Here is a 27183-nt window from a genome sequence, read left to right as displayed (position 1 = left end):
GTGACCCACAAAGTGGCATTAACAATGCGGTGGCCTCCGCTGACAGCAAGTCTTACGAGATGCTCCCCCTATGCCTGAGGATGAGATGGAAGCATGCTGTTCATTTGTGACTGTCGCTCGTCCTCATCGTGGAGGTGCTGGGGGTGCACCAGGAAAGGCTGCTGCACCAGCAACACTGCGGGGGCAGCCTCTGTCACAGGGCACGACCCCACAGATGATTCTTCCATTGGAGGGGCTATGAGGGTGGATGAGGATGAAGGTGTCCTGTGAGGGGTAGCTCCTTTATCACCATCTGTTGCCTTCTCAACCCTTTCATGGCGCCCGTGATTGCTGGAGGAGCCCATCTGCTCGGGTGCAGCTGGCATCCCCTCCATGCTTCTCTGTGCCATTTGCGCCACTGATTGGTTAACGCTACTGAGTCTGGCCTGCATTCTATGCATGTCAGTATGCTGTTCCTGCATCCACTGTGTGATGCCGCACATGGCTCTCCAAGAGGTTGGTCACTCTCTCAAGGGAGGAGCTCACACGCTAATAGCACTGAGTCATTTTGGAGCACATGAGATGAATGAACTCCTTCATTCTCATCCCATGACTCCACAGTGCCTCAGGTAACTCCGACATGTGGGGACACATCTCGCTCTGGTTTTCCAGGTAGAGCCGCCTATTTCATAACTCCTGAGACGATGCATCTGCATCATTCTGAGCAGGGCTGCACCTATCTTCCATCCTCCTGGGGGGTACTGGCCACAGCCAACTCTGCTGCCCCCGAATCCTCCTGCTCTGATGTATGCATCGCGCTGTATCATCTTCTCCGACCATGTGCGAGGGCCCACTGAGGTGCAAGTGTCTGCGCTGGTGCAGGTGCGCTGGTAAGGTGTGATGGTGCAGGCTCCAATGTCTCTTCCTCCTCTGATTCATTGGGAACTGTTCTCAGAGCGTGGCCTCCTGCCCTTCTGCAGCTTGCCCTGTGAGAGACATTAGAGAAGATGCAAATGAGGGATTGGGACAGTCAACAGATGCCTCTGCTGCTTAAAATAGTCAGCTTATGCATTGACAGCTGGTTGCACTGGGAGCATTGCCATGCATCCCCTGAACGTGGAGATGTTGAGATGTCTTCACTCTGTCTGGCAGACCCCTGCTTCTCTGTCCTCAGCGTCCCAGTGGCTGGACACTCTGGCCACATCAAGGGCCTGCTTCTTGAATTGCGTCCAGGCGTGCTCTCTTGTTCTTCCGAGAATTCAACTCCCTTTTGGCTGCAAGGTGAAGAACAATGCCGTTAAGGTAATGCCTCCCTCCCTCTCCACTTGCAGCTTCTCATTCGCAGACGATATTGTAATCTGCAATCCAGTCTCCTGATCAGCAGCACTAGGGTTCTGACCTATGTCTCATGGCTCAGCAAGGCTGCTAAATACTCTACTCTCCCTTGGTCAGGCGAATTCTATGCGCCGTTAGGATGCCTCTCTCTTTTGGTCACTGGTGACTGCTGAACGGATGGCATACCATCTGGTTCTCTCTTGGCACTCACCTTTCCAGACCTAGTAAGGTTATTGAAGTGTTTCCGGCACCGCACTCATTTCCTCCTCACCACTCCTCTGCTGCTGACCTCATATGCCATCACCTACCATGCTCCCTTGGGTGAGTCTAGCGGGCCTTCTCTTGCCACTAGCAGTGAAGAAAATGCTCCTGTTCGCAGTCACTGCCTGCAGCAGCGCACCTCCAATGAGTAGTCAGCAAAAAACAGGGATGGTGGGTGGGCTGCCCTGGCACGGGGGCTCTCCCTGCCCACTATCCTCTGCTCAGGTTGTGCTTTTATTTTTTGGACAAGCAGTAGCGTCGGCAATGGCTGTGGCCCACCCTTTAAATTGAACCTGCTGTTGCCTCAGTCCTGCCTCCTTCCCGCGTCTGCTGCCACAAATTGGGCGGTGAACATGACTCCAGGTCAACTAACTAACAAAACATCAGTGAGAATGGTGATTAAAAACCTCTATCTACCCATAGTGCAAATTAAAAAGTGCAAAGAACATCTTAAAACTATGTGCAACAGTTTGAATGTTGTTATTTCAGTCCGGTTTCTAATGTAAGTGTGTCACGTGGATGTTTCCGAGTCAGCACGGGGTTAGGAACTGGAAGTCATTGCAATGTCGGGGTTCCATCCTGCAATTTTTATATGTTGCCCGTAGTCATTATGGCACAGAAGTAGCCCATTTGGCCTATCAACTCAATGCCAGCTCTCTGTAGAGCAATCCAGTTAGTTCCATCGCCCGCTTTATCCCTGTAGCCATGCAAGTTTATTTCCCTCAAGTGCCTGTCTAATTTCCTTTTGAAACCATTGTCTTTGCTTCCATCACCCCCATAAGCAGTGAGTTCCAGGTCATCATCACTCTCTGTGTAAAAATAGAAGTTCTTCCTTACATCCCCCCCCAGTATCTCTTGCCCAAAACTTTAAATCTATCTCCCCTTGTCCTTGCATCACCAACTAATGGGAACAGCTTTTCTTTGTCTACCTTATCCAAACCTGTCATAATATTGAACACATCTACCAGATCTCCCCTCAATCTCCTTTGCTGCAAGGAGAACAAGCACAGCTTCTCCAACCTAATCTTGTAGCTAAATTCCCTCATCCCTGGAACCATTCTGGTAAATCTCCTCTGCACTTTCTCAAGGACCCTCACATCCTTCCTAAAGTGTAGTGACTAGAACTGGATGCAGTACTCTATTTATGGCCTAATCAGAGCTTTATAAAGATTCAGCATAACTTCCCTGCTTTTGTATTCAATCCCTCTATTTATGAAGCCCAAGATCCCATATGCTTTGATATTAAGTCTTTCAATATGTCTTACCATCTTCAAAGATCTATGAACATGAACCTTCAGGTCCCTCTGTCCCCACACACTGTTTAGAACTGTGCCATTAAGTATATATTGCCTCTCTCTCCCTTCTACCAAAATGCATCACCTCACACTTCTCTATTAAATTCCATCTGCCACTGGTCTACCCATTCTGCTAGCCTATCCTAATGCAGTCGATTGGTATCATCCTCATTGTTTGCCGCACCTCAAAGTTTTGTATCATCGGCAAGTTTTGAAATGTTATTCTGTATTCCAATATCCAAGTCATTTATATATAGCAAAAAAGCAATGATCTATCACAGTCTACCATCCTCCAGTCTGAAAAACAACCATTTACCATGACTTGCTGTTTTCTGTCCTGAAGCCATTTTTTTAATCCAAGCTGACACTGACCCTCCTATGCCTTGTGCCTTTATTTTTTTAACCAGCCTTTTATGTGGTATTTTGTCAGACACTTTCTTGAAGCTCACAGAACCAATATCCACTGTATTTCCTTCATCAAACTTCTGTTATTTCATTAAAAAATTCAGTTAGGTTTGTCAAACGCGATCTGCCTTTTACAAATCTATGCTGGCTCTCCTTAATTGACTCAAACCTCTCCAAGTGCCTATTAATTTTTTCCTTGATTATTGTTTCAAAAACCTTACCCACCACTGATCATAACCTGACAGGGCATTCCTAGTAACTACAGGCCTTACATCCTTTCCTGAACAAGGGTGTCACATTTGCCACCTTCCAATCCTCTAGCCCTTCTTCCTTTACTAGGGAGGATTGGAAGATTATGGCAAGCCCTTCGGCAATGCCCACCCCCACTTCCCTTGGCAACCTGGGATGCGAGCTATCCAGGCCAAGCAACTTATTCACTTTAAGCAAAGTCAGCCTTTCTAGTACATCCTGCCTATCAATTTTCACTCCATCCATTACCTCTACCATCTCGGCTTCCACTGATGTCTTGTCAGCATCCTCTTCCTTAGGAAACACCAATGCAAAGTACTTATTAAGTATTATAGCTTTGCCCTATGCCTGTCAGCATATATTATTCTCTTTGTCCTGAATAGGCCCCACCCCGCTTCTTACTACCCGCTTACTATTTACATGCTGGTGGAAGATTTTTGGGTTATCTTTTATGTTTACTGCCATTCTATTCTCAAATTCTCTCTTTGCCATTCTTATTTTCCTCTTCACTTCTCCACTGTTGTATTTGGCCTGGTTCTTGCCTGAAGAATTCGCCGGACATGCATCATACACCCTCTTTTTTTTGTTTCATTATATTCTTTATCTCTCTTGTCATTCAGGGAGCCCTGTCTTTGGTTACACTGCCTTTCCCTTTTGTTGGAATGTACCCAGCCTGTGTCTGAAACACCCCCTCCTTAAAAATCACCCATTGTTCCATTATAGTTTTTCCTGTAAAACTTTGATTCCATTTTACCCCGGTTAGATCCCTTCTTATTCCATTGAAGTTAGCCCTCTTCCAATTTAGTTCTACTTTAGGTTGTTCCTTGCATTTCTCAATTACTAATCAAAACCTTTACGCAGGATCGAGGAGCCGAATGGCCTACTCCTGGTCCTATGTTCCTAATGATCACTCTAATGCAGATACTCCCCCACAGACACTTGGTCCACTTGGCCCATCTCATTCCCCAGCACCAGATTCATCATTGCCTCCTTCTAGCTGGACTAAGAACATAACTGGTCAAGAAAGTTCTCCTGAACACAATGCAGAAATTCCTCCCCTCCTTTCCCTTTCCTCTAACATTATTCCAATTGATATTTGAGTAATTAGAATCCCCCAACATCACCTCTCTTTCGTGATTTCCCTGCAGATTTGCTCCTCTGTCTCTCTCTCTCTCACTATTTTGAGGCCTATAGAATACCCCTAGTAGCATGATCATACCTATTTTGCTTCTCAACTCTAACCAAATGGAATCTGTCCTTGCCCCTTCAAGGACATCTCTTTCCAACACTACAATGTACTGCCATCCTATCTCTCTATTTAACTTCCCTATCTTTTCTGAACACTTGTATCTGTGAATATTAAGCACCCAGTCCTCACCATTTTTAAGCCACGTTTCCATTATTGCCATTGTCATATTCCCACATGGCTATTTTTACTTTTAGCTCAGCAACCTTATTCAACACACTTTGTACATTTACATGCATGCATGCTAAACCTATCTTTGTATTCCTCATATTGTTTCTTAGTCTGCTTCTATTTAATACGGTACTGTTTCCTTCTCTAGTACTATCCAACTCTCATTCCTTTCTTCACCTTATTCCTCTTTTCTACTTCTATACGCTGATGCCTATCCCCCTGATAATTTAGCTTTAACCCTCCCCAACCACACTAGTGAACCTCCCCGTGAACATCCCTTTTGAATAGATAACTCCTTCCCCAGAATTGGTCCGAATGCCTCAAGAATCGGACACCCGTCCTCCTTTACCATGCCTCTAGCCATGCATTGATCCTCCCTATCTTCCTATTTCTACTCTTTTTGGAACATGGGACCGGGAGTAATCAAGAGATTACTACCTTTTGAGGTCCATTTTAAACTTCCTCCCTAGCGCCTGAAAATCTGACCATAGGACCTCAATATCTGCCCTCTCTGTCGTTGGTACCAATGTGTACCACAACTTCTGGCTCACTCCCTTTCCCCTGCAGAATATTCTGCACTCTCCACGATGTCCTTTATCCTAGCACCAGGGAGGCAACACACCATGTGTGTTTTCTATAACGACTGCATTTTGTGCTTTGCTGTTCCGCTGTGCTTATTGATGCTAGAGTCTGGACTGCACTCTTTCAAGGTGTCATCACTTCCAGCAGTCTGCAATGCTGAATACTGATTTGAGAGTGGCACACATCCCAAAGACTCCACTTCCTGCCTCTTCCTACTCTTCCGGATAGCCACCCTTCTTCTATCCTGAACTCTGCCTGCAGAGTGGCCAACTCCTGGAATGTACAATCCAGGAACCTCTCAGCCTCCCTGATGCTCTGCGGTGACTCCAGCTGCCCTTCAACCTTGGAAACCTTGAGCTCGAACTGAAGCAGCTGGAGACACTTCCTACACATTTGGTTCCCAACACAAGGCGCAGGAATCGCAAGCAACAGATCTCAGCTGCCCATCCATGATCTAAAAAAAACTATTCCCTCTTTCAGAATCTAGTTAGTACCTTGTTTAAACCTATTAATTTTAATTAATGCCTCCAGACCTTAGCTCTCAGGTCTTGCTGTCTCCTGCTCCCCCTCTCGGACTGCTCCTTGTTTTTCAAAAAATACCAGAACATCACTTCTTCCCTCACTGTACTGAATTCCCCAAGTTTAGTACACTGTAGAAGCAGTGCTCCATATAACTGGACTCTGTGCTACTTACACTGTGCATTAGCAAAAGCCTTCTGTATTTATACTAGCAAAATTTCCAAAGACCTGAGTCAACCCCTGCTGATAGCAATTACCAGTTCTAACATGCCACCGAATTAACTAACTGTGCGACTGCCACTAACAGGTAGCTTGTTTACCACTGATTAACACTGTGAAATAAACTATAAGTTAAGGTTAAAGTTAAGTTAAATACTAAATACAAAACTTAACTAAATTTTAGAAAGATATCAAGCTTTAAAGCCCTGAAAATTCCCTCACTCATCAAATCCCTCGGGTTTAGTACTCTGTAGAAGCAGTACTCTGTAGAACTGGACTCCATGTATTCTTTCACTTTTACCAAAATCTTACCAGTAATACTGGGTACATCTTAGGTTGTTCCCCTGAAGGATGTGATATCAGCCTCTTCCTAAGATGTGGCGCATTGATCCTGACCCTTCCCCATATATTAGGCTTTTGCCATTAAAAAAAATTACCTCAAAATATCAATATTTTATACGGATAAACAGGTATATCAACATTTTTAGAATGCGAAAAGCTTACCTACTGCTTGTAATGCTGTAGTTGCTCTCAGCAGTGCTGACGCTGTGGCACAAGTTGCCCTAGATTAATTTGCCATCTTGTTTTTTAACTCAGTATTTGAATATTTTTTCTCAATTTTAAGAGGTGTTTGAAACCTAATTTTCAGGCTTTTCACCTGATGAAAGTGGCATCTAACCGCCTGTTTTCTTAGCTGCCCAGTTTTGGATCTTGGGTTGTGACCTATTCATACTACCTTCCCTGCTTGCTTTCCCAAATGGTATATTGGTTGTTCACCAAGTTTCAGGCCTCAACTCAACATGCGCCACCACCACCCACCCCCCCACCCCCCACATCCCAATCATACTGTACAAAGTATTGCATTAACTTTTTAACTGTCAAAGCAAAACAAGAGGCTATTTTTCTGGCACAAAGATATTAACAAGGCTTTTAGTATTTTAAATGATCTTTCACATCACTACAGGCAACACACTGAAATTCACAATGGGGGAACATTCACATAGACACAGATGATAAAACAGAATATCATCCAACTTACCTTGTGCGATGTCACAGAAGATTTAGAAATACATTACAATGTTAAAATACTTGAATAATTCATGTAGTCTGAATCTCAGCTGTATTACCAGAGAGGCGTCATCAACCTTCTGATTTTCATGCAGGCTGCACTATAAAGCTACATTGTTGTCTGGTAACTTGGGTTTGAGTTAAGAGTCAATCTTTGTATACACTGGCCAGTATAGTTGAAGTGATAGATAAACCAAATTCCTAACCTGAAGTAACCTGTATTCTCCTTCCAACAAGAGTTAAATTTTTCAGTTTTAAAAAATTATAAATGTTTATTTGCTTTCTCTTTATAGAGGTGAAAATCGCTGATGAGGGAGATAATATAGAGCCAGAAATCATTTATCCTATAACCTGTGGAGAAAGTAAAGCTAACCTTATTTGGAAAAGGTTTGTTTGTCCTGGTATCAACATAAAATGTGTGCAGGTAGGTAATCTGTTCTGTACAGTTCTTTGTATAAAACCTAGTTTTTATGTGGTGAAGTGGTGGGTAAAGAGAATATTGCATCTTCTTTTAGCTGCAACAGTAAGAAGGTTGACTGCAGAGTAAGTGTTGGTGGAGCCTTTGAAGCACCAACAGGCAGTCCCATAGAATCACTTCATAGAGATTATTTCCACAGGCTCCTCCTCTACTTTGAGTTCCGAGCATGTTTGGTGCCTGTCACAGAGGGAGTAAAAACCTAATGAAGATACATCAATGTACCAATGTTGCATGCCTTCCTTCACTTAGGCACTGGTAGAAATCTGGGAGCCGATTATCTGCTCTTTCTACTTATTAGGTCTCACCAGTTTATACATCTCCTGCACAAACTGGTCAGACCTAATGGAAGGGAAAGTAGAGAAAACAAATGTGCTATACAAGAAAAAGAAAGGAATTATGACTTTGGGCAGGCCATTTCTACAGCACATTAGTAGAATCATACAAGATTACAGCACAAAAGGATCATTTGGCTCAATCCAATATCCAAAACACCATATAATAATTAAATTGCAGTATCTATTTTTCTTCCTAGTTTGACAATCAACTTCTAAGCCCCAAAGAGTTTGTGAATCTAGCTGGAAAATCTACATTGAAAGACTGGAAGAGAGCAATCCGTTTGAATGGTGTCATGCTGAGGTTTGAGCTAAGCTATTACTATTCTCATAGAATGTTTGGCTTGTATTATTAGTGTAATTTCAAAATCTAAACTAAAAATATACAAATTTTAATGATCAGTCTTAAAATGGAAGTACTTTGCCCAGAGAATTGATTTATGTCAAAATCTCGGAGCAATGATGATATCAAATCTCACTGAGGTCAGTGGCGTTTGACCAGAGATGGCCCTGTTGGATGCATCATTCAGCTGAGTCTTTTCCAATTCCAAAGACTTGATGGGGGAAAAAATTGTGTTCAGTAGCACTCATTTTTTGGGCGCCACAAGGATCCTTGGGCTCCAAATTACCGTTTGTGGCATGCATGAGCATGTGGAGGAGGATGAGGAAAAGGAGGAAAGAAGAAGGGAAGCTGCAACCTCTGCAGCCCCTATCTGTCTGGGCTGTATGTGAAGAACTAATTCAAGTGCAATACCACTAACCTCAACCCCAATTCCCCATTCACCAATAGTCCCACACCCCTTTTCTTCTCTCTGTCACTGACCATCACAGTGTCTGCTTGGCCACAAAGCAAAAATAAAAGGCAACACAAAATACACATTCTAAACCAAAGTTATAAATTAAATTATGCCATATTGTACACAAATTTAAAGTAATCACTCTTGTGCTTTCCCTTAGTCTCTGTCTTTTGTGTGCTGCAGCCTATCCTAGTGCTCCTACACGGTTCTACCCCAGTGGCTGGTGCAAAGCTGCTTAATTTTAGTGGAGGAAACTGCAGATTGCACTTGGAGGATGTCCATGAGTGACTTTGGGCTTATAAGGCCCACCTTCAGACTCCACCATCTTGGCATGAGCAAATCTGGACTGGCTGGCTGAGAGGCAACAGCAAGGGCACTGGTGGAGTGGCAGGGGTGTGATCACAAATGCTGTCATTCTGAGATAGGACAGCAGATCTGTGGTCTATGGAGCCACTGCCCCAGGACAGCACCTCAGCCTGGAGGACATAATGTTGAATACTGTGAAATCCTAGATTCCCCTAGATTGCATGACAGCAGTCTGACTTTTCACTGCAACACTTACCCGGCCTGGCCTATATGTGACTCCAGACCCACAGCAATGTGGTTGATTCTTAACTATCCTCTGAAATGGCCTAGCAAGCTACTCAGTTAAGGGCCATTAGGGATGGGTAATAGGTGCTGGCAGAGCCAGCCACATCCCATGAATGAATTTATAAAAAAAACCTCAAGACTTTTGGAAGCTGCTTTTTCTACAGTGGAAGCTGTAACATCGACCATCAGACACTGCATCATGGTTAGCTCCACAAGTGCGTTGGTGGAGTTGACCACTAGTTCTGTGCTGGAAAGGGTGGGCTCCAAGCTCTGAGCAAATCCCTGTGCCAAGTTGATGCCAGACCTTTATGCTCCTTGATATTGAATGCAGAGTTTTTGGCTGTCTTTCCAATTACTAAGCATTGCGTTTTATACACCAATCAACTTTTTTTGTAGTCTGGCCTATCAGTGTCTTCATCTGAAACCTCTGCACAGAATTTGTGTGCAACCTAGCCTTCCAGCAAGCTGCAGTTGGGCTATCCTTGTCCTCTGCCCTGGCTGCAGTGTAATTGTGCCCGGTGTCTCATCACATTCAGATCTTCCACTATGCTATCCTCTAAGATACGCACAACCTCCGTATCTGAGTTGGTAGCTGTGAATGGGAAATCGGGTGATGGTGTGTCTTCATCATTACTGTCTTCCTGCCCTTCCTTTGCTGCATGGGCAGGTTGCGGTCCTTTGGTATCTGAAAGGAAGAAGGAATAAGAGTAAGGTTGTGAGGGGAGAGGAGAAAGTAAGAGGTTAATGCTTACACAATCTGCAGCTTGTAAGCCGGAATAGATTTTGGAATGGGAAGTAAGTGGGATCTGAGAAAGTGGATTAGCTATGAGTACAGCATCATCTTCAATGGATTCAACCCCACTGCTGGTCACAGTGTCTTCAATGGCTTTTCCCATAATGTTTATTGGTAAGATTTAACATTTAACGTTAAGCAAGTTACGATTTTCCGCCCCATGCTGATGCGTGTCGTCAATGAACAGCACAAATAGCATTGGTTGCATGTTTTGATCATTCAAACAAAGAGGCAGCACTAAGTTGGTGTGCTGCCTGCATTACATTGAACTGGTGCAGGGTGAATCGTGCATCGTGATCCCTGTGCCTGTTTTCAGGGGCTATCCAGTGTAGTCACTAATGTGCCTGGCGCCTACTTGATGGCTTTTACATAAGAAATACCATAGATTTAAAAGCATTCGGCCAATGATAACGTTCTCTTTTAATATTGTGAATCAGAGGCACAATGCAGACAATGTAAAATATTGCAAGCACTGATATTGTTATGTTAACTGAGAAAAGTCAGGCAGCTATTGGAGGAACACTGTATCTGCACTGCTTTGAACTGTGTTTCCCGATGACCGTTAGTCACAAGTCGTTTGAACAGTAAAGCATTTCACATGGCACAATGGTACGCCATCAGGTGAACTCATCAGATGAGCCCTTCTCTGCATAATTGATTCACCAAACGCTTTTATCATAAGTGTAAATTCGGCCATTGACACCCTAAGAAAACCCTGGGGCACACATAGGCATGTCACAACTTGTTTCTGTTGCATTAGTAGAAGGTTATACTTTGCCAAACATTTTTGACCAATTCATGTTTCGTGTGCATTTGCTCATGCAGTGGGAGTGAACCTTTGGCTTAGTGAGAGCAATCCCACCTCTGAGTCAGATAGTGAAGGATTGGAGCCCACTCTAGACAGGCACAGCTATTGGAAACTAGAACATTGTTTCTAAGTACTGGAGTAACATCTAGCAGGGGTTCATGTCTGGACAAAGTGACCATTGGCTCAGTGGTAGTATTCCTGCCTTTCATTTGGAAGGATTGGGTTCAGGCACACTTCAGACAGCCTTGATAATTGGAGGTCAGAGTGTCAGCTCTGGATACTGGTTTAATATTGATGTACAATGGGTGTAGGTGCCCAGTCATCACAGTAGCCCCTCACTCCCCTCCCCCCCCAACAGTGAAGCTCTTTAGCTTATTTAGGATAAGGATCACTGAAGATAAAAGCCATGAGGAAGGCAGTGGGAAACCACATCAACCACTCTTGCTTAATAAATAGCTCAAGAATCTCACGTGTGAGATTTGAGTGAGAACCTGCCATCGGGTTGAACACAATGGATGATGGACCTCATGCAACTAATATGTAATCCAGTAGAGGGCAAACAGTTATAAATGTATTGAAGCTTCAAGAGCCTGTCTACTAATATAGTGATAGATTGCAGTATATAGTAATACAGAAGTTATCACTTGAGATGTCGCCTGCTTCTGGTTGATAATATGCATGTATAATTTTCAGATGCAACTTGTTAACTGAATCTGTTCTACTTTTATTTCACTGAAGAAAAATCATGGATTCAGGAGAATTGGATTTCTACCAGCACAGTAAAGTGTGTTCCAATACATGTCGTAGTACAAAAATTGATCTTTCCAGTGCCAGGTCATCTTTGAGCAGTCAGCAATCAACAGAGTACATCCCAGTGACTCCTGCTATAGCTGATGGTAACATGTTTACTTTATTATTATCTGTGCAATTTTTGTATGTTGAAAGTCAAATTGAATAATAGATGATTTCTGCTTGGAAGCAGGTATTTGTTTGGCTCAGTTGGTTACACTCTCATTTCTGAGTCAAATTGTGTTCAAGTGCCACTTTAAGAGTAAAGAACATAGTCTAGGCTAACACTGATTGGAGGCGCTGCCTTATGATGAGGTATTAAATCAAGGTCCAGTATGACGTCCAGAAGGACGTGGAGGCTTTGGAGAGGGTACAGAAGAAGTTTACCAGGATGTTGCCTGGTCTGGAGGGCATTAGCTATGAGGAGAGGTTGGATAAACTTGGATTGTTTTCACTGGAACGATGGAGGTGGAGGGGCGACATGATAGAGGTTTACAAAGTCATGAGCGGCATGGACAGAGTGGATAGTCAGAAGCTTTTTCCCAAGGTGGAAGAGTCAGTTACTAGGGGACGTAGGTTTAAGGTGAAAGGGGCAAAGTTTAGAGGGGATGTGCGAGGCAAGTTCTTTACACAGAGGGTGGTGAGTGCCTGGAACTTGCTGCCGGGGGAGGTGGTGGAAGCAGGTACGATAGCGACATTTAAGAGGCATCCTGACAAATACACGAATAGGATGGGAATAGAGGGATACGGTCCCCGGAAGTGCAGTAGGTTTTAGTTTAGGCAGGCATCAAGATCAGCGCAGTCTTGGAGGGCCGAATGGCCTGTTCCTGTGTTATACTGTTCTTTGTTCTGGTGGATGTATATGATCTGATGACTATTTGAAGAGCAGAAGGGCGTTCTTCTAGTATTCTGTCCAACCTTCTTTACTCAGCTAACATCTTTACTCAGCTAACATCATCGACAACAGATTAATTGGCTGTTCATCTCCGTTCTGTTTCTGGGACCTTGCTTTGAGCATATAGGCTGCTGTTTGCCTACAAAACAGCACTGACTGCTAGCAAAAGTAATTAATTGGGTGTAAAATGCTTTGAGATGCCTTGAGGGAATCCAGGTTCTTTTATTTCTATTTCTTGCAGTACATTTTTACTTTTATATGAGAGAGATCATGAAGTCAAACAATTGGTGGTCTAATATCAATACTGTAAGTATTGGGCTAGATTTAGCGGTCAGCAGTGAAGCATCGGCGCTCCCCATTGACCTCCGAGAAAGCTGGCCAGAAGGATCTAGCGATCTCTACTGTGGACTTCCCTTTCCCGATGGCAGTTTAAATCTGGTGCCAAATCGAGGGGATTTCCAGATTTCCAGTAGCAGTGATGAGCTCAAGCAGCCAATCACATTGAACTATTTTCACACAAAGCAAACCAAGAATTTAAGAGCACTGATTATCATTACCTTTAATTTAAACTTTCAGTTAGCAAAATAAATGATTAGATTAAGATGGAAGCTAAAGTATTATTAAAAAAACTTTAAAAAATTATTTTTAAAATGTGTTTTTTTTTAACCATTCTGCATATATAAAATTAGCTTTTCAGGACCAGTGAGGATGTTTAGCAGTAATTATGAAGTTAATATGCTTTTTAAAAACCCAGTTACACATCGTTCAACAAGGTGTAACTTTATCAAGGGTTTTTATAGTGAAACTAATGGTGTAAAAGTAAAAATTTCCATCAATTCAAAAATTGCTTAGGGATTGCTCTCTGGCTGGGGATGGGTCCTCAGAATCGCTAACAGCAACTTTTGGATTTCCGCACTATTCTGCTCACGTCTGGATTCTCTAATTTGCTGTGAGTATCAGTGGAGTAATGACAGCAAACACTGACAGTTTTGCCATCATTGCCACCACAATATCCGGGCCACTCTTTTTTTTTCTTCTGATTCATTATGGTTAACCATTCCTTTCGAAATTGCTGGTAAACTATTGGTAGGAATGTGTATGGAAGACGTAGAAAAAAACAGAGAAAAGTGTTCGATAGTGTTAAGGGGCATGTGAACCATGATAGTATATCTAATACTGTGGTATATCAACACATCAAACTAATGGAATTACTGTGTATTTACATTCTCTTTGCATGATAATGTTGCTACTTGTAAATTTTTCAGTTTAATTTCAGATTTTTAAAGAAGCACCCTTTTTATGAGACATATACAAATAGATTCTTTAAAAGCTTTATATGAACCTGCCATCAACAATTCTTTGACTACCTTTCCAGTTAAGTGACTACATACACCAGCAGGACATACTTGTAAATGTTGTATCTACTTTCATAGAATTAAACTTTGGTTCTTGTGGAATTCTTTAGAGCCACTTGACCCCACTGAAAACTAAACCACCAGATGTGAGAGGAGGGGACATTTCGGCCGGAATTTTACCCTTGGCTGACGGGAGCGATCCACCGACTGAAACGGCGGTGGCGAATCTGCCTCTGCCTGGCCTGGGGATCGGATCTGAATTTTGTGGTCCCCAAGCCTTTAATTGACTTCCACCTCATTGAGGCAGGAAGTCCCGCCTAATGGAGCTGCTGCAGAGGGCTGGCAGCTCTCTGTCCCAGCAGCGCCACCAGGAGCGGTGGCCACTGCTGGCTGTGCAGCCCAGCCATCGCAAATCTTACCAAGGTAAGTTTTTGGTGCCTTGCCGGGGGTGATCAGTCGGGCCTTGGCGAGGCAAGGGTGGTCAATTGGGGGGAATGGGGTGGGCGTATTGGGTGCTGGGACTATTTGGGGCAGCGGGGGTGGCCCTCCGTCGGGCATAGGGTAAAATTTCCGTGGCGGCGGGTGCAGGCTCTTAAGTGGCCACTTAAGGGCCTTGATTCGCCTGGGGCGGGTGGGCCACTTTCTGCCGCTGCTGCCCTGCGTAATGTGGCGGGAGCGGGTCGGGAAGAGCCTCCTGCTCGATTTTATGCCCCCTTTACCCCCCCCCTCCCCCTCCCCCCCCCAACCCCGCCACTTTCCCGCTCTTTGGGTGTCGTAAAACTCCAGCCTTCATCTTCATTGATGGCTGACAAACTGGACTCGTGCCAAGACTGTCATTGCAAATACAAAAGTCAGCAATGGAAATATGCTAGAATAAAATCACAATACAACAAAATAGCAACAGTTGACTTGATAAATTTCTCTGAAGTGGCTATCATTATTCTTAATGGGATTTTGAAAAGTTAAGGATAGCAAGTACATTCTTAAACAAAAATTGAAACCATTCAGGATGTCTGTCCCTGTTGTAGTTACCTCTAGCTGTATTTTGTTCTACCACTTAATGCAAGAACAAAAAGATTAACAGTTTTAAATATTACAAAAAAAAAGTCTGGTGACTTATCTATAGTAGTATTAATGAATATTAGGCAGTTATGGCTAACTTAACATTTGTTTAGTTGTATTGAGAACCTTTAGATTGTGTGTCTAGGCAAGGGAGTTAATATACTATGGTACAAAATGCTTCTTTCAGAAAAATTATATTTTTGTAATTTGAATAATATGGCAATGTAGGAGTGCTTGGAAGACAAAATATATTCAGATGACTGAGGTTAATAAGTGATAATCCATTCATTATGTATCCATACAGATGAAAAGTGAATTACTCTTATTGCACATTTAATGAATTAACTTCTTTCCAATGAATGAGGAAAATGTTTGGTTTTGAAAAAGCATAGACTTATTTTATGTGCAATGTTGAATTAATGAATGCAATTTAGTGGGTCTCAGCTTCTCCCTAATTTCCCAAACCCATGACCTTTTTAAATTCTGAATTTCTGTAGAGTATGAACAAAAGTTTGGTACTTGCTGGTGAGTATACATATCGGTTGATATTAACACCACACCCCCTCCTCATCATGTTGGGCAGGAGAGGGTTAGGGGTTAAAAGTAAAAAAAAAATCGTGAAATACGATCCCAACTTGCCACATATGCGCCTGCCACCATTTTTATGGGAACAGGTTGCATGGCATGCCAGTTCTGGTCATGAGAAACGCGACACTTCATTATAATAATTTAATTCGGGCTCCCACTGTGCATTTGGGAGTCTGATGTAAATTAAATGCTGGTCGGCTGGGTTTCCCAGTGCTCGGGAAACCCAGCAGATAAATGGAGGTGGAAGCAGCTGGTACAAGCAGGTGTGTGCTTTTCATAGTACTGCATGTGAGTCAGGGGGAGCATCTCTTCCTGCCAAACATGCTGCCAATCGAGGCATATCTCCCTGCAATATGCTGATTATTTTTTTTCCCTCTCTTCCACAACCCGAACCCTCCATGCTGCCATCTGCCCCACAATCTCTTCTTTCTATCCCAATTGCCAGTCCATCCCTCCTTTCTGTCGTGCCATCTTTCTGGATTGCCGGGGACAGTCCTCAAGGGGCCCCGACTGTGGCCTTGTGTTACTGGCTTTCCCGCCTGGCTAATGGCCAGCCTGTTAATCTGGCCAGCTGCCATGCAGGAAACAATGTGAAAAAATAATGATGAGGTCCTGCCATTATGTTCGACAAAATCTCTGCATCACTGGGATTTCCAAGTTTCCCCCCACCCAGTGCCATGTTCCCTCCTTGTTTCCCCATAAATATCTGGAGTTGAAAGAGTCGCAGATTGGGGTAAATCATTACACATACTATACCCCTCCCACTTGCATAAATGGGACTCTAAATTCGTGGGAGTGCTGGAGAAGAATTGATGCAGAAAGCATTACCATACCCATATTATGCACATGGCTAAAAATGTTAAAGAACTGTCATGCATAACAGACCTAAAAGAATTATACAGCTCATTGACTTCTGGGACACCCCTTAGTGATCTCAGGGAATGCCAATATCCGAAGACTTGAACTTTTTTCTTGCTGCAGTCCAGAATAGCATCCCATATCTGTAGTAGCAGGCAGGCTCTCTCACCATGTGGAACAAACTACTGTAGACAGTGATCCAATACAAAAAAAGTATCATGTTCACTGAGGCTCAGCCAGTATAGGTTTTCAGGACTAGGTCTCCGTTCCTGGATTACTGCCATCAGCAGATAACCATACCCAAAATGCTTCTCATGTACAAGAGAGCAGGATGTCTCACAATCAGTAAAAAGAGAGTTATAAGGGTGCAGTAAAAAGGCTAAATAATAATCCCAGGAATGTCTTCCTTTTCCCTACCCTTCTTCCCATCATTCAAGGAACCATTAAATATATGAACGTACTGTTACAACTGCTTCTATATTTTTAAGTTTTTTTTGAGGACTCATGTATTTTAGAGCTGGACATTAGTTTCGTTTGGGAAAACGGAAAAGACGCCATGGATGGGTTTTTTACCAGGGTCACTGAGAGGTCTGGCTTTAAAAACAGTTACTGGAAGGCACCTGTTTGCAAATAATTACCCAGCAGGGATTGTTTTTGACTTGAGGAAGATGATTTCAGAGAAGTGACAGGTCAAGATTTATAGAGGTCAGGAGGCTTGTGTCTTGTGACATTGTTTATGGTTTCGCTTTGGACAGTGAGTTGGGATATGGACAATGGTTTGAAAAGATAGTTGGAGAAAACTTGCCAAGAAGAACAAACCACCCCAACTCGGTCTGTTCCAGCAGTTTGGAAAAAGTCTGCCAGTTTTCCATTTCTCCAGGAGATGGAAAGCAAATGTGAGAAGCAGACTGAAACTGTTGCTGAATTCTTCCTGTAAGGCCTGTCTCTGAAACCTCTGTTGCTGCATTTCTCCTGGAAAGCCTACCCAAACTGATCTTCAACATTGCCTGCAAAAAAACTGTTCTAGGAAGATCCTAGTGACAGCCGTCTATATGCATTTGCATATGCCAAACCAAAACAAAAGGACATCTTTCCACTCTTCTTCAAGATTTAGCGAGTTTTTAACCCATTTTTTTTGTAATCGAGCTCTAAAACGCAAATCCCTTTATTCTCCTGGTGTATGTCTATATGTGTGTGTGAGTGTGAGGGGCTAAGTTAAAAAGGAAACTTTCATATTACAATCTGTGTTTATGCTTTACTTCATTATTGGTTAAGAATTTTTTTTTAATAAACTGATAATTTTGTTGTTTATGAAAGAAACCTGGTTGGTGTGTTTTATTCTGGGAAAAATAGAGTATATGATTGTGAGTATTGGTAAATGGGAAAATGTAAATGTATCTTGTGACCTGAGGAGAATTGGAACTAGAATAAACAGTGCACTCTTCCTGCCTCGGTCATAACAATACACATGTATGAATTAGGAGCAGGAGTAGGCCACTCAGCCCCTCGAACCTGCTCCGCCATTCAATAAGATCGTAGCTGATTGAATTGTGGCCTCGACTCCACATTCCCACCTACCCCCAATAACCTTTCACCACCCCTCCCCCTCTCCCCTTGCTTATCAAGAATCTACCTACCTCTGCCTTAAAAATATTCAAAGACTCTGCTTCCACTGTCCTTTGAGGAAGAGGGTTCCATAGACTCAGGACCCCCTGAGAGAAATAATTTCTCCGCATCTCTGTCTTAAATGGGCGACCCCTTATTTTTAAACAGTGACCCCTAGTTCTAGATTCTCCCACAAGAGGAAACATCCTTTCCACATCCACCCTGTCAATCCCCTCAGGATCTTGTATGTTTCAATCAAGTTGCCTTTTACTGTCCTAAACTTCAGCGAATACAAGCCTAGCCTGCCCCACCTTTCCTCATAAGACAACCCGCCCATTCCAGGTATTAGTCGAGTAAACCTTCTCTAAACTGCTTCCAATGCAATTACAGCCTTCCTTAAATAAGGAGACCAATACTGTACACGGTACTCCAGATGTGGTCTTACCAATGCCCTGTATAACTGAAGCATAACCTCCCTACTTTTGTAATCAATTCCCCTCTCAATAAATGATAACATTCTATGGGCTTTCCGAATTACTTGCTGTACCTGCATACTAACCTTTTGTGATTCCTGCACGAGGACACCTAGATCCCTCTTCATCTCAGAGCTCTGCAATCTCTCACCATTTAGATAATATGCTTCTTTTTTATTCTTTCTGCCAAAATGGACAATTTCACATTTTCCCACTTTATACTCCATTTGCCAGATCCTTGCCCACTCACGTAACCTATCTATATTCCTTTGTATCCTCCTGATGTCCTCTTCACAACTTACTTTCCTACCTATCTTTGTGTCATCAGCAAATTTAGCAACCATACTTTCGGCCCCTTTATCCAAGTCATTTTACATAAATTATAAAAAGTTGAGGCCCCAGCACCGATCCCTGTGGCACACCACTTGTTACATCTTGCCAACCAGAAAATGACCTATTTATGCTACTCTCTCTTTCCTGTTAGCTAGTCAATCTTCTATCCATGCCAATATGTTACCCCTACGCTATAAGCTTTTATTTTCTGCAATAACCTTTGATGTGGTACCTTATCAAATGCCTTCTGGAAATCTAAGTACAGTACATCCACCGGTTCCCTTTTATCCACAGCACATGTTACTACTTCAAAGAATTCCAGTAAATTGGTTAAACATGATTTCCCTTTCACAAAACCATGTTGACTCTGCCTGATTACCTTGAATTTTTCTAAATGCCCTGCTATAATGTCTTTAATAATAGCTTCTAACATTTTCCCTAAGAAAGATGTTAAGCTAACTGGCCTGTAGTTTTCTGCTTTTTGTCTCCCTCCTTTTTTGAATAAAGGAGTTGCATTCCTATTTTCCAATCGAATGGAATCTTCCCTGAATCTAGGGAATTTTGGAAAGTTAAAACTAACGTATCAACTATCCCACTAACCACTTCTTTTAAGACCCTATGATGAAGTCTATCAGCACCCGAGGACTTGTCAGCCCACTGCTCCAACAATTTGCTCAGAACCACTTCCTTGGTGATTGTAATTTTCTTGAGTTCCTCCCTCCCTTCCATTTCCTGATTTACAGCTTTTCTGCAATATTACTTGTTTCCTTTATAGTGAAGACCAATGCAAAATACCTGTTCAATTCATCTGCCATCTCCTTATTTTCCCTTATTAATTACCTCTACTCACTTTCTATTGGACCAACGCTCATTTTGTTTACTCTTTTTTAAATATCTATAGAAACTCTTACTATCTGTTTTTATATTTCTAGCTAGCTTTCTCTCGTACTCCCTTGTCACCCACAATTAATATATTGTCCCAAACTATTTAATGTCTAATGCCTAAAGCAGTGTAAGATATGTATGTGCTATATTTAGTTTACTCTATAACAACAAAGTTAAAAAGAAAATGAAGATGATAGTGTCTTACTTGAATATTAAAATCTGTCAAATTGCAAAAAACTTTTGCACATTGATCAAGAGCAACAAAAAGGACATTAAGAACAGCTGAAACTGAAATGTATTTTATTGAGAGTACAGGAAAATTCGTCTGATTGTTTCAATGACTAATACATTATTTACTATTTGGAAGAATACCTCAATACCTAATTCATGAATGTTTACTGACTTTTTCAGTTAATGGCTCACCTGCTACGTCTCGAATTGAGAGTTGCGAAGACAATTCTGAATGGATTTCAACAATACCAGGTACTGAGATTTAGAAATTATTCAAAATATGTGCACAAAGGATATCAGTCTATATATTATAAGCAGTTATACACAGACCACTGGTACATGGTTTGAAAATTTTGGCCTAAGTGTATTCCATATATGGTTCTTGAACAAGCTCAGTCTACTTCTAAAGATTGTAAATGTGTACGTTTAAGGCAATTTCCTATGTTTGTGCTATTCTAACACATATAATGTGTTCTCCAAATGTTGTTTTTACACAGTAGTTACTAGGATATGGAATGCATTACCACAAGTGGCTATTGGAGCAGAGTCAATTGTCAGGAAATAGCTAAAGTTAAATTAACTGATACAAGGATGTGGGATTAGAGTGGATAGGGGAACTAGCACAAGTACGATGGGCAGAAAAATTACCAAAATTCTGCATTTGCTTTTGAATAGAGTGGTTAAGCTCTCTATATTTAAATTTATTTGTTCATGCTATTTTCATTTTGTTATCTTTTGTCAAACCAAAGAGGATACCTTCTCATTTTGGCGTGGATTAAAAGAAGCAGGTTTACTAGAAGAGGTCATACAGGAGTTTCAGCAAGAGATGCAAGGTACTCTGAAAGGCCTTCAACAAAGACTGCAACAGCCTCCTCTTCAAGTTGGCGGTGAGTGCACTATATCTTTTTAAACGTGGTTACAACTGAGGCGGAGGAGTGCACTGTTTCTTCTAGTTTCACTTCTCCACAGGTCACAAGATACATTTAAATTTTCTCACTCACCGACATGGTCATCATATACTCTCTTTTTCCCAGAATAAAACACACTAACCACCTTCTTTAATGAACAACAAAATTGTTACTTTATTATGAACAACAAAGTTATTACTTTATTATCAAACAAGTCTTAACCAGTAATGAAGTAAACACATAGATTGAAATTTTGAAGTCCTCTTTTTACCTTAGCCCCGCACCCTCTCTCACGCAACTGCACACACGCACGCATGCACACACATGCTCCAGTTAACCAGAAAAATAAGAGAGATTTTTATTTAGAGCTCTGTTACAGGCAAAAAAAAACTTGGTTAAATACTTGCTCATTCTTGAAGGAAACTGCATATGAGATATGTTGTGTTCAAAAACTGGCACGCAGTATGGCTTCCGAGTACACTGGGATCTTTTAGAACAGTTCTTTTCAGGCGGTGTTGAGAATTAATTTAGCAGGCTTTTCAAAGACAGGAGACGAAATGAGTTGACACAGTGGACTGCTCATCATCTTTTAGAGAGGTGCTGGAAAGCTAAGCTGGGTTATGATCTTCTTCCTTGGGAATTCTCTTCTCTCCTTGGAAGTTCTCTTCCTTTTTTGGCAGGCTTTTTAAAGAGATGGAACAGGCTGGGCTGAGCTGGGGTTCTGTCCTTCAGTTTTATTTTTTTAAACTCCAATCCCTTTTAAACAGTTCATTCCCCACTTCAAACAATTCAAAAGTGAAGCCGGAAACAGAAAATCTACCTTCTGACCTGTCACTTCTCTGCACACATCTTCTCCAGTTAACAGGCTTTCTGTTCTATTTTTAACTTGAGTCATGTGACAACCAATAACTGTTGTTGTCAAACACGTCCTTTCAGTGTTCTCTTGATGACCATCTTGGAAATAAAACTGGATCAACATTTCTTCAGTTTGACTATGAATTCTCAAAAAAATATTTTACAAGAACATGTTAGTTAAAAACCTAAAAAATAAACATGATACAATTCAAAGAGCGCACTTTAAAACGTGTGAAAATAGTAGTTCACACTCTAAGGAATGCATTTAGTAAGATATAAACCAAAATCTGACTTCACAGGGCAGATATTCCTGTTCTTGCATCTGGTTGCAGTGCATAGAGGAAAATTAGGCAGGAAGATTACATTAAGGAGTTTTCTAGATTATCCGTCCACAATCTCTCCCAGCTGATTATTTTCTACGAACTACATCCTGATGTCAGAATAGGCAAATTTTCCCCCACAGACTAGGAAAAGGACTTTTTAAAAAATGTTGTTTCTTATCTAAACTTTAGCTTTGATTTTGATTTAGAGATACAGCACTGAAACAGACCCTTCAGCCCACCGAGTCAGTGCTGACCATTGACCACCCATTAATACTAATCCTACACTAATCCCATATTCCTACCACATCCGCACCTGTCCCTATATTCCCCTACCACCTACCTATACTAGGGGCAATTTATAATGGCCAATTTACCTATCAACCTGCAAGTCTTTTGGCTGTGGGAGGAAACCAGAGCATCCGGAGGAAACCCACGCAGACACAGGGAGAACTTGCAAACTCCACACAGGCAGTACCCAGAATTGAACCCGGGTCGCTGGAGCTGTGAGGCTGCGTTGCTAACCACTGCACCACTGTGCCCTCTGTTACCTCCGACCAGAGGTAGAGTGGAAAGTCATCAATGGGCAGGTACAAATTTATGTTCCAGACAGCCAGTTGGTGAAGGATCATACTGCAACCAATCTTTACTTAGTCTTACAGAGTGAAATATTGCAAGCATACACCTGCTAACTCAACCACAATTTCAATGTGTCTCTTTATATATGCTCAAGTGAAGCCTGAATTAGTGCCTACCACCTGCATATAGTTAAACACAATTGATATACAATTAACAGAGACATACACAAGCCAGATATGGGGGTGGGGGGTGCAGGGACACAAAGATATTGAGAACCAAGAAAGGAAGCAGATGTACAATATTATGTATATACACAAAAGCACTAGGAATAAGGTGCCAGAAAGGGAGATTGTGGCAGCAGAGAACTATGATATGATAGGAATATCCAAACATGACTGCCCTTAGAGAATTGTAATACATAAAACAGAGTGTTGATAAAAGACATATACACAGGAGTGGGGGCTCTGTAACCTTATATATCAGGGATACCTGAGAGGTTTAAGAGGTTATTTCTGTAGGAGGTGGTAAGTTACTCAATGAACCACTCGGATTAGACATTCTTTGTCTGAAAAGGACAAAGTTAATGTTTGGAGCATGCTACAGAACCAGTGAGTAAAAAAGAATACTGTGGATGCTGGAAATCTGAAATGAAAACAGAAAATGCTGGAAATATTCAGCAGGTTTGGCAATCTCCTGTGGAGAGAAACAGAGTTAACGTTTCAAGTCTGTGACATTTGTTAGCTTTGTTTCTTTCTCCACAGATGCTGCCAGACCTGCTGAGTATTTACAGCATTTTCTATTTTTATTGAAAAGAATGATAGTTTGCTCTCTATGAAGAGATAAGAAGGGTATGTGAAAACAGGAACATTTATTAATGAGTGACTTCAGTCAGCCAAATATAAATTGGGAATACCTAAGTAGCTTGGAGTCCAATATGGTAAACATAACACATGGCTGCTTCATGACCCACAGCAACAAGGAAGCCACAAGAGGCAGTGCAAATCCTGACTTGGTAATAGTAACTGACCAGGAAAACATAGATGAAATGGAAATTGTGACCCCCTTGGGTGATGGTGACCACAGAATGATCAAGCTCAATATGATTTGAGTCTCAAATACTGAGAAACAGGTGTGTAATTTTAGCAGGGCTAACTTGAAACAAATTAGGTAACTGTTTAAACAAATTAATTTAATGGTTTTGCTCTGCAGCATTTCAAAAGAGGACAAATAGAACACCTTTAATGACTAACACAAGAAATGCTGGAATCACTCAGCAGGTCTGGCAGCATCTGTGGAAAGAGAAGCAGAGTTAACGTTTCGGGTCAGTGACCCTTCTTCGGACCCTTCCGAAGAAGGGTCACTGACCCGAAACGTTAACTCTGCTTCTCTTTCCACAGATGCTGCCAGACCTGCTGAGTGATTCCAGCATTTCTTGTTTTTGTTTCAGATTTCCAGCATCCGCAGTATTTTGCTTTTACCTTTAATGACTATACTGATCATGCAGAAAAAATAAGTCCCTTACATCAGCAAGCATGCACGAAACAGAAGTGACCATTAATAAGGACTGAATTGAAAGACAACCTCTACAAATCGAGCAGGGTGAGGTGAGGGAGTGGTTTCTTGGGATGAATATAGAAATATGTAGAAACGTTAAGAGGTCGATCAGAGGGGTAAAGAAAGACTTAATTTTTTTCATCTGAATGTTTTTTTTATTTGTACAATTCTTTCAATATTTTAACAGTAAAAGGGCAGTCAGCGAAGATGTGGGTGTCCTAAATATAAGAGCGTAAATAGTAACAGGAGTAGACCATACGGCTGCTCGAGCCTGCTCTGCCATTCAATATGATCTTGGCTGATCTTTTGGCTCAACTTCAGTTTCCCACCTGCTCCCCATATCCCCTCGTTTCCCGAGAGACCAAACATCTCTCCCAGTCTTGAATATACTCAACGATGGAGCATCCACAACCCTTGGGGTCAACAATTCCAAAGATTCATGACCCTCTGAGTGAAGAAATTTCTCCTCATCTCAGTCCTAAATGATCAATCCTTATCCTGAGACTATGCCCCCGTGTTCTAGATTTCCCAGTTGGGGAAACAACCTCTGAGTGTCTGCCCTGTCAAGCTCCTTCAGAATCTTGTATGTTTCACTGAGATCACGACTCATTCTTCTAAACTCCAGAGATTATAGTCCCAATTTACTCAACCTGTCATCTCAGGCTCACCCTGTCATCCCGGGAATCAATCGAGTGAACGTTCATTGTACCGGCTCCAAGACAAGTATATCCTGCCTTAGATATGGAGCCTAAAACTGCGCACAGTACTCCAGGTGTGATCTCACCAAAGCCCTGTGCAACTGTAGCAAAATTTCCTTATTCTTGTAATCTAGTCCCCTTGCATTAAAGGCCAACATGCCATTTGCCTTCCTAATTGCTTGCTGTACCTGCATATTAACTTTCTCTGTTCTATGTATGAGCATACCTAAGTCTCTCTGAACATCTACATTTGAACGTTTCACTCCTTTTAAAAAATATTCTGCTTTTCTATTCTTACTACCAAAGTGAATAACCTCACATTTCCCTCTCATTATACACCATTTGCCACCTTGTTGACCACTCACTTAACCTGTCTATATCTCTTTGCAGCCTCTTTGTGTCTTTCTCACAGCTTACATTCCCGCCTAGCTTTGTATCATCAGCAAACTTGGATTTATTACTCTGGGTCTCTTCATCTAAGTCATTAATATAGATTATAAAAAGCTGAGGCCTCGCACTGATCCTTGCGGCACTCCACTGGTCACAGCCTGCCAACTTGAAAATGCCCCGTTTATCCCTACTCTTTGCTTCCTGTCCATTATCTAATTCTCTGTCCATGCTATATTACCTCCAACTCCATGAGCCCTTATCTTGCATATTAACCTCTTCTGTGGCATCTTACCAAATGCCTTTTGGAAATCCGTCTACTACAGCTACTGGTTCCCCTTTATCTACTCTACGAGTTGCATCTACAAAAAACCCTGTTTTCTCTCTCTCTCCCCTTTGTGGAATATCTGTGCAAACAATGCTAAAACAGGGGAGGGGAATATAATAGCTAATATTCTGAACAATTATTTGATTCAAGGGCCTCAAGTCCTTACAAAGTAGCGATAACTGAAGTAGAATTAAAGGCTAGAATTTTACACCCCTCAAACGAGTGGGCTGTTGGCGGGGGTTGTAAAACTAAGTGGGGGGGGGGGTCCGTTCCTGACCCCCCTTCCTGCCCCCATTGCAGTTTTACGTGGGGCGGCGGCGAGAAACAGCCCGTCTGCCCCAGGCCAATCAAGGCCTTTAAGTGGCCAATTATCTGACACTAAAGGGCCTCTGCCTGCTGCCACTGGTATTTTACCCTTGGCTGGCGGGTGGCTGAGACCTCAAAAAGCCTGCCTGGTGAAACCAGGTGGCCTTCTTGCGGGCTAGTTGAGGGCCCTCCTGATTGGGCACCCTGGCCCTCCTGATTGGGCACCCTGTGCCCCACGGAGGGCCACCCCTGAAGCTCCAACCACCCCCAACGTACAACACTCCTCCTGTCCCCCGAACTGACCCCCGCACTCCCCTTGCCTAGCCGGGGCCTGAGTGACTGTCCCCGTTGAAGCCCTGAAAACGTACCTTTTTTTCCGGGGCCATCCTTCCTGTTGGTTCCGATGGCTGGTTGTAGTCCCAGCAGTGGCCACCGCTGCTGGTGGCGCTGCTGGAACTAAGAGCTACCGTCCTGCTGATTGGCTGGCAACTCCATCAGATGGGTCTTCCAGCCTCAAGGAAGTGGAAGTCCTGTCCAAGCTCAACTGAGGGCCTGGGGAGCGAAAAACCCGGTCTGGCTCTGGAGGCGGGCTCGCCAGCAACTTTTCGGTCCCCAGGCCAGGGTCTCCCATCCAACGAATGATTCTGGCCAAAAACATTTTATATAAATGTGATGGAAGTTCTAATCTACCTAAAAGCGTTCAAAACAAGTAAGCTCCTATTTGACCTACCTACCTTAACATTTCTTTACATAGGTATGAGGGTAGTTGTTGTGCCACATGCTTTGCAACATGAGCAGGGTATGGAGAGGAGGATGCTAGGAGGGGAACCTCTGAGAGGAGGGAGGAGAAGAAGTGCTGTCCTCAGAAGGTCCTACCCTGAAAGGATCTTCTGAGAGTGCCACTCCAATGTTGCAGTGAGCCAAGAGCAGTTTCTGAGGAGGCTACGCTTCACTAGGAGGTAGTGATGAAGTTGTGCTACCTCCATCATACAGCCTAGAGACTCAAATTAGTGCAAGGACGGCCTTCCCAGTGGCTGTGAAGATCA

General features: G+C 42.6%; 1 protein-coding gene across 5 annotated transcripts in view; it reads left to right on the top strand.

Moving 5' to 3' along the window:
* The window catches only part of gmeb2 (glucocorticoid modulatory element binding protein 2), a 94271-nt gene that overhangs the window by 28946 nt on the left and 38142 nt on the right, over nt 1-27183 (top strand). For all 5 annotated transcript variants that reach the window (XM_068048222.1, XM_068048221.1, XM_068048219.1 and 2 more), the window contains 5 exons: nt 7623-7753; nt 8340-8443; nt 11867-12024; nt 20383-20454; nt 20952-21089. In XM_068048222.1, the coding sequence (XP_067904323.1) occupies nt 7623-7753; nt 8340-8443; nt 11867-12024; nt 20383-20454; nt 20952-21089 (603 nt within the window). The remainder of the gene's footprint in view (nt 1-7622; nt 7754-8339; nt 8444-11866; nt 12025-20382; nt 20455-20951; nt 21090-27183) is intronic.

This window comes from Heterodontus francisci, chromosome 16 (genome assembly GCF_036365525.1).
Source record: "Heterodontus francisci isolate sHetFra1 chromosome 16, sHetFra1.hap1, whole genome shotgun sequence".
In the NCBI taxonomy this organism is placed as follows: domain Eukaryota; kingdom Metazoa; phylum Chordata; class Chondrichthyes; order Heterodontiformes; family Heterodontidae; genus Heterodontus; species Heterodontus francisci.
This window is presented reverse-complemented; position numbering and strand designations above follow the sequence as displayed.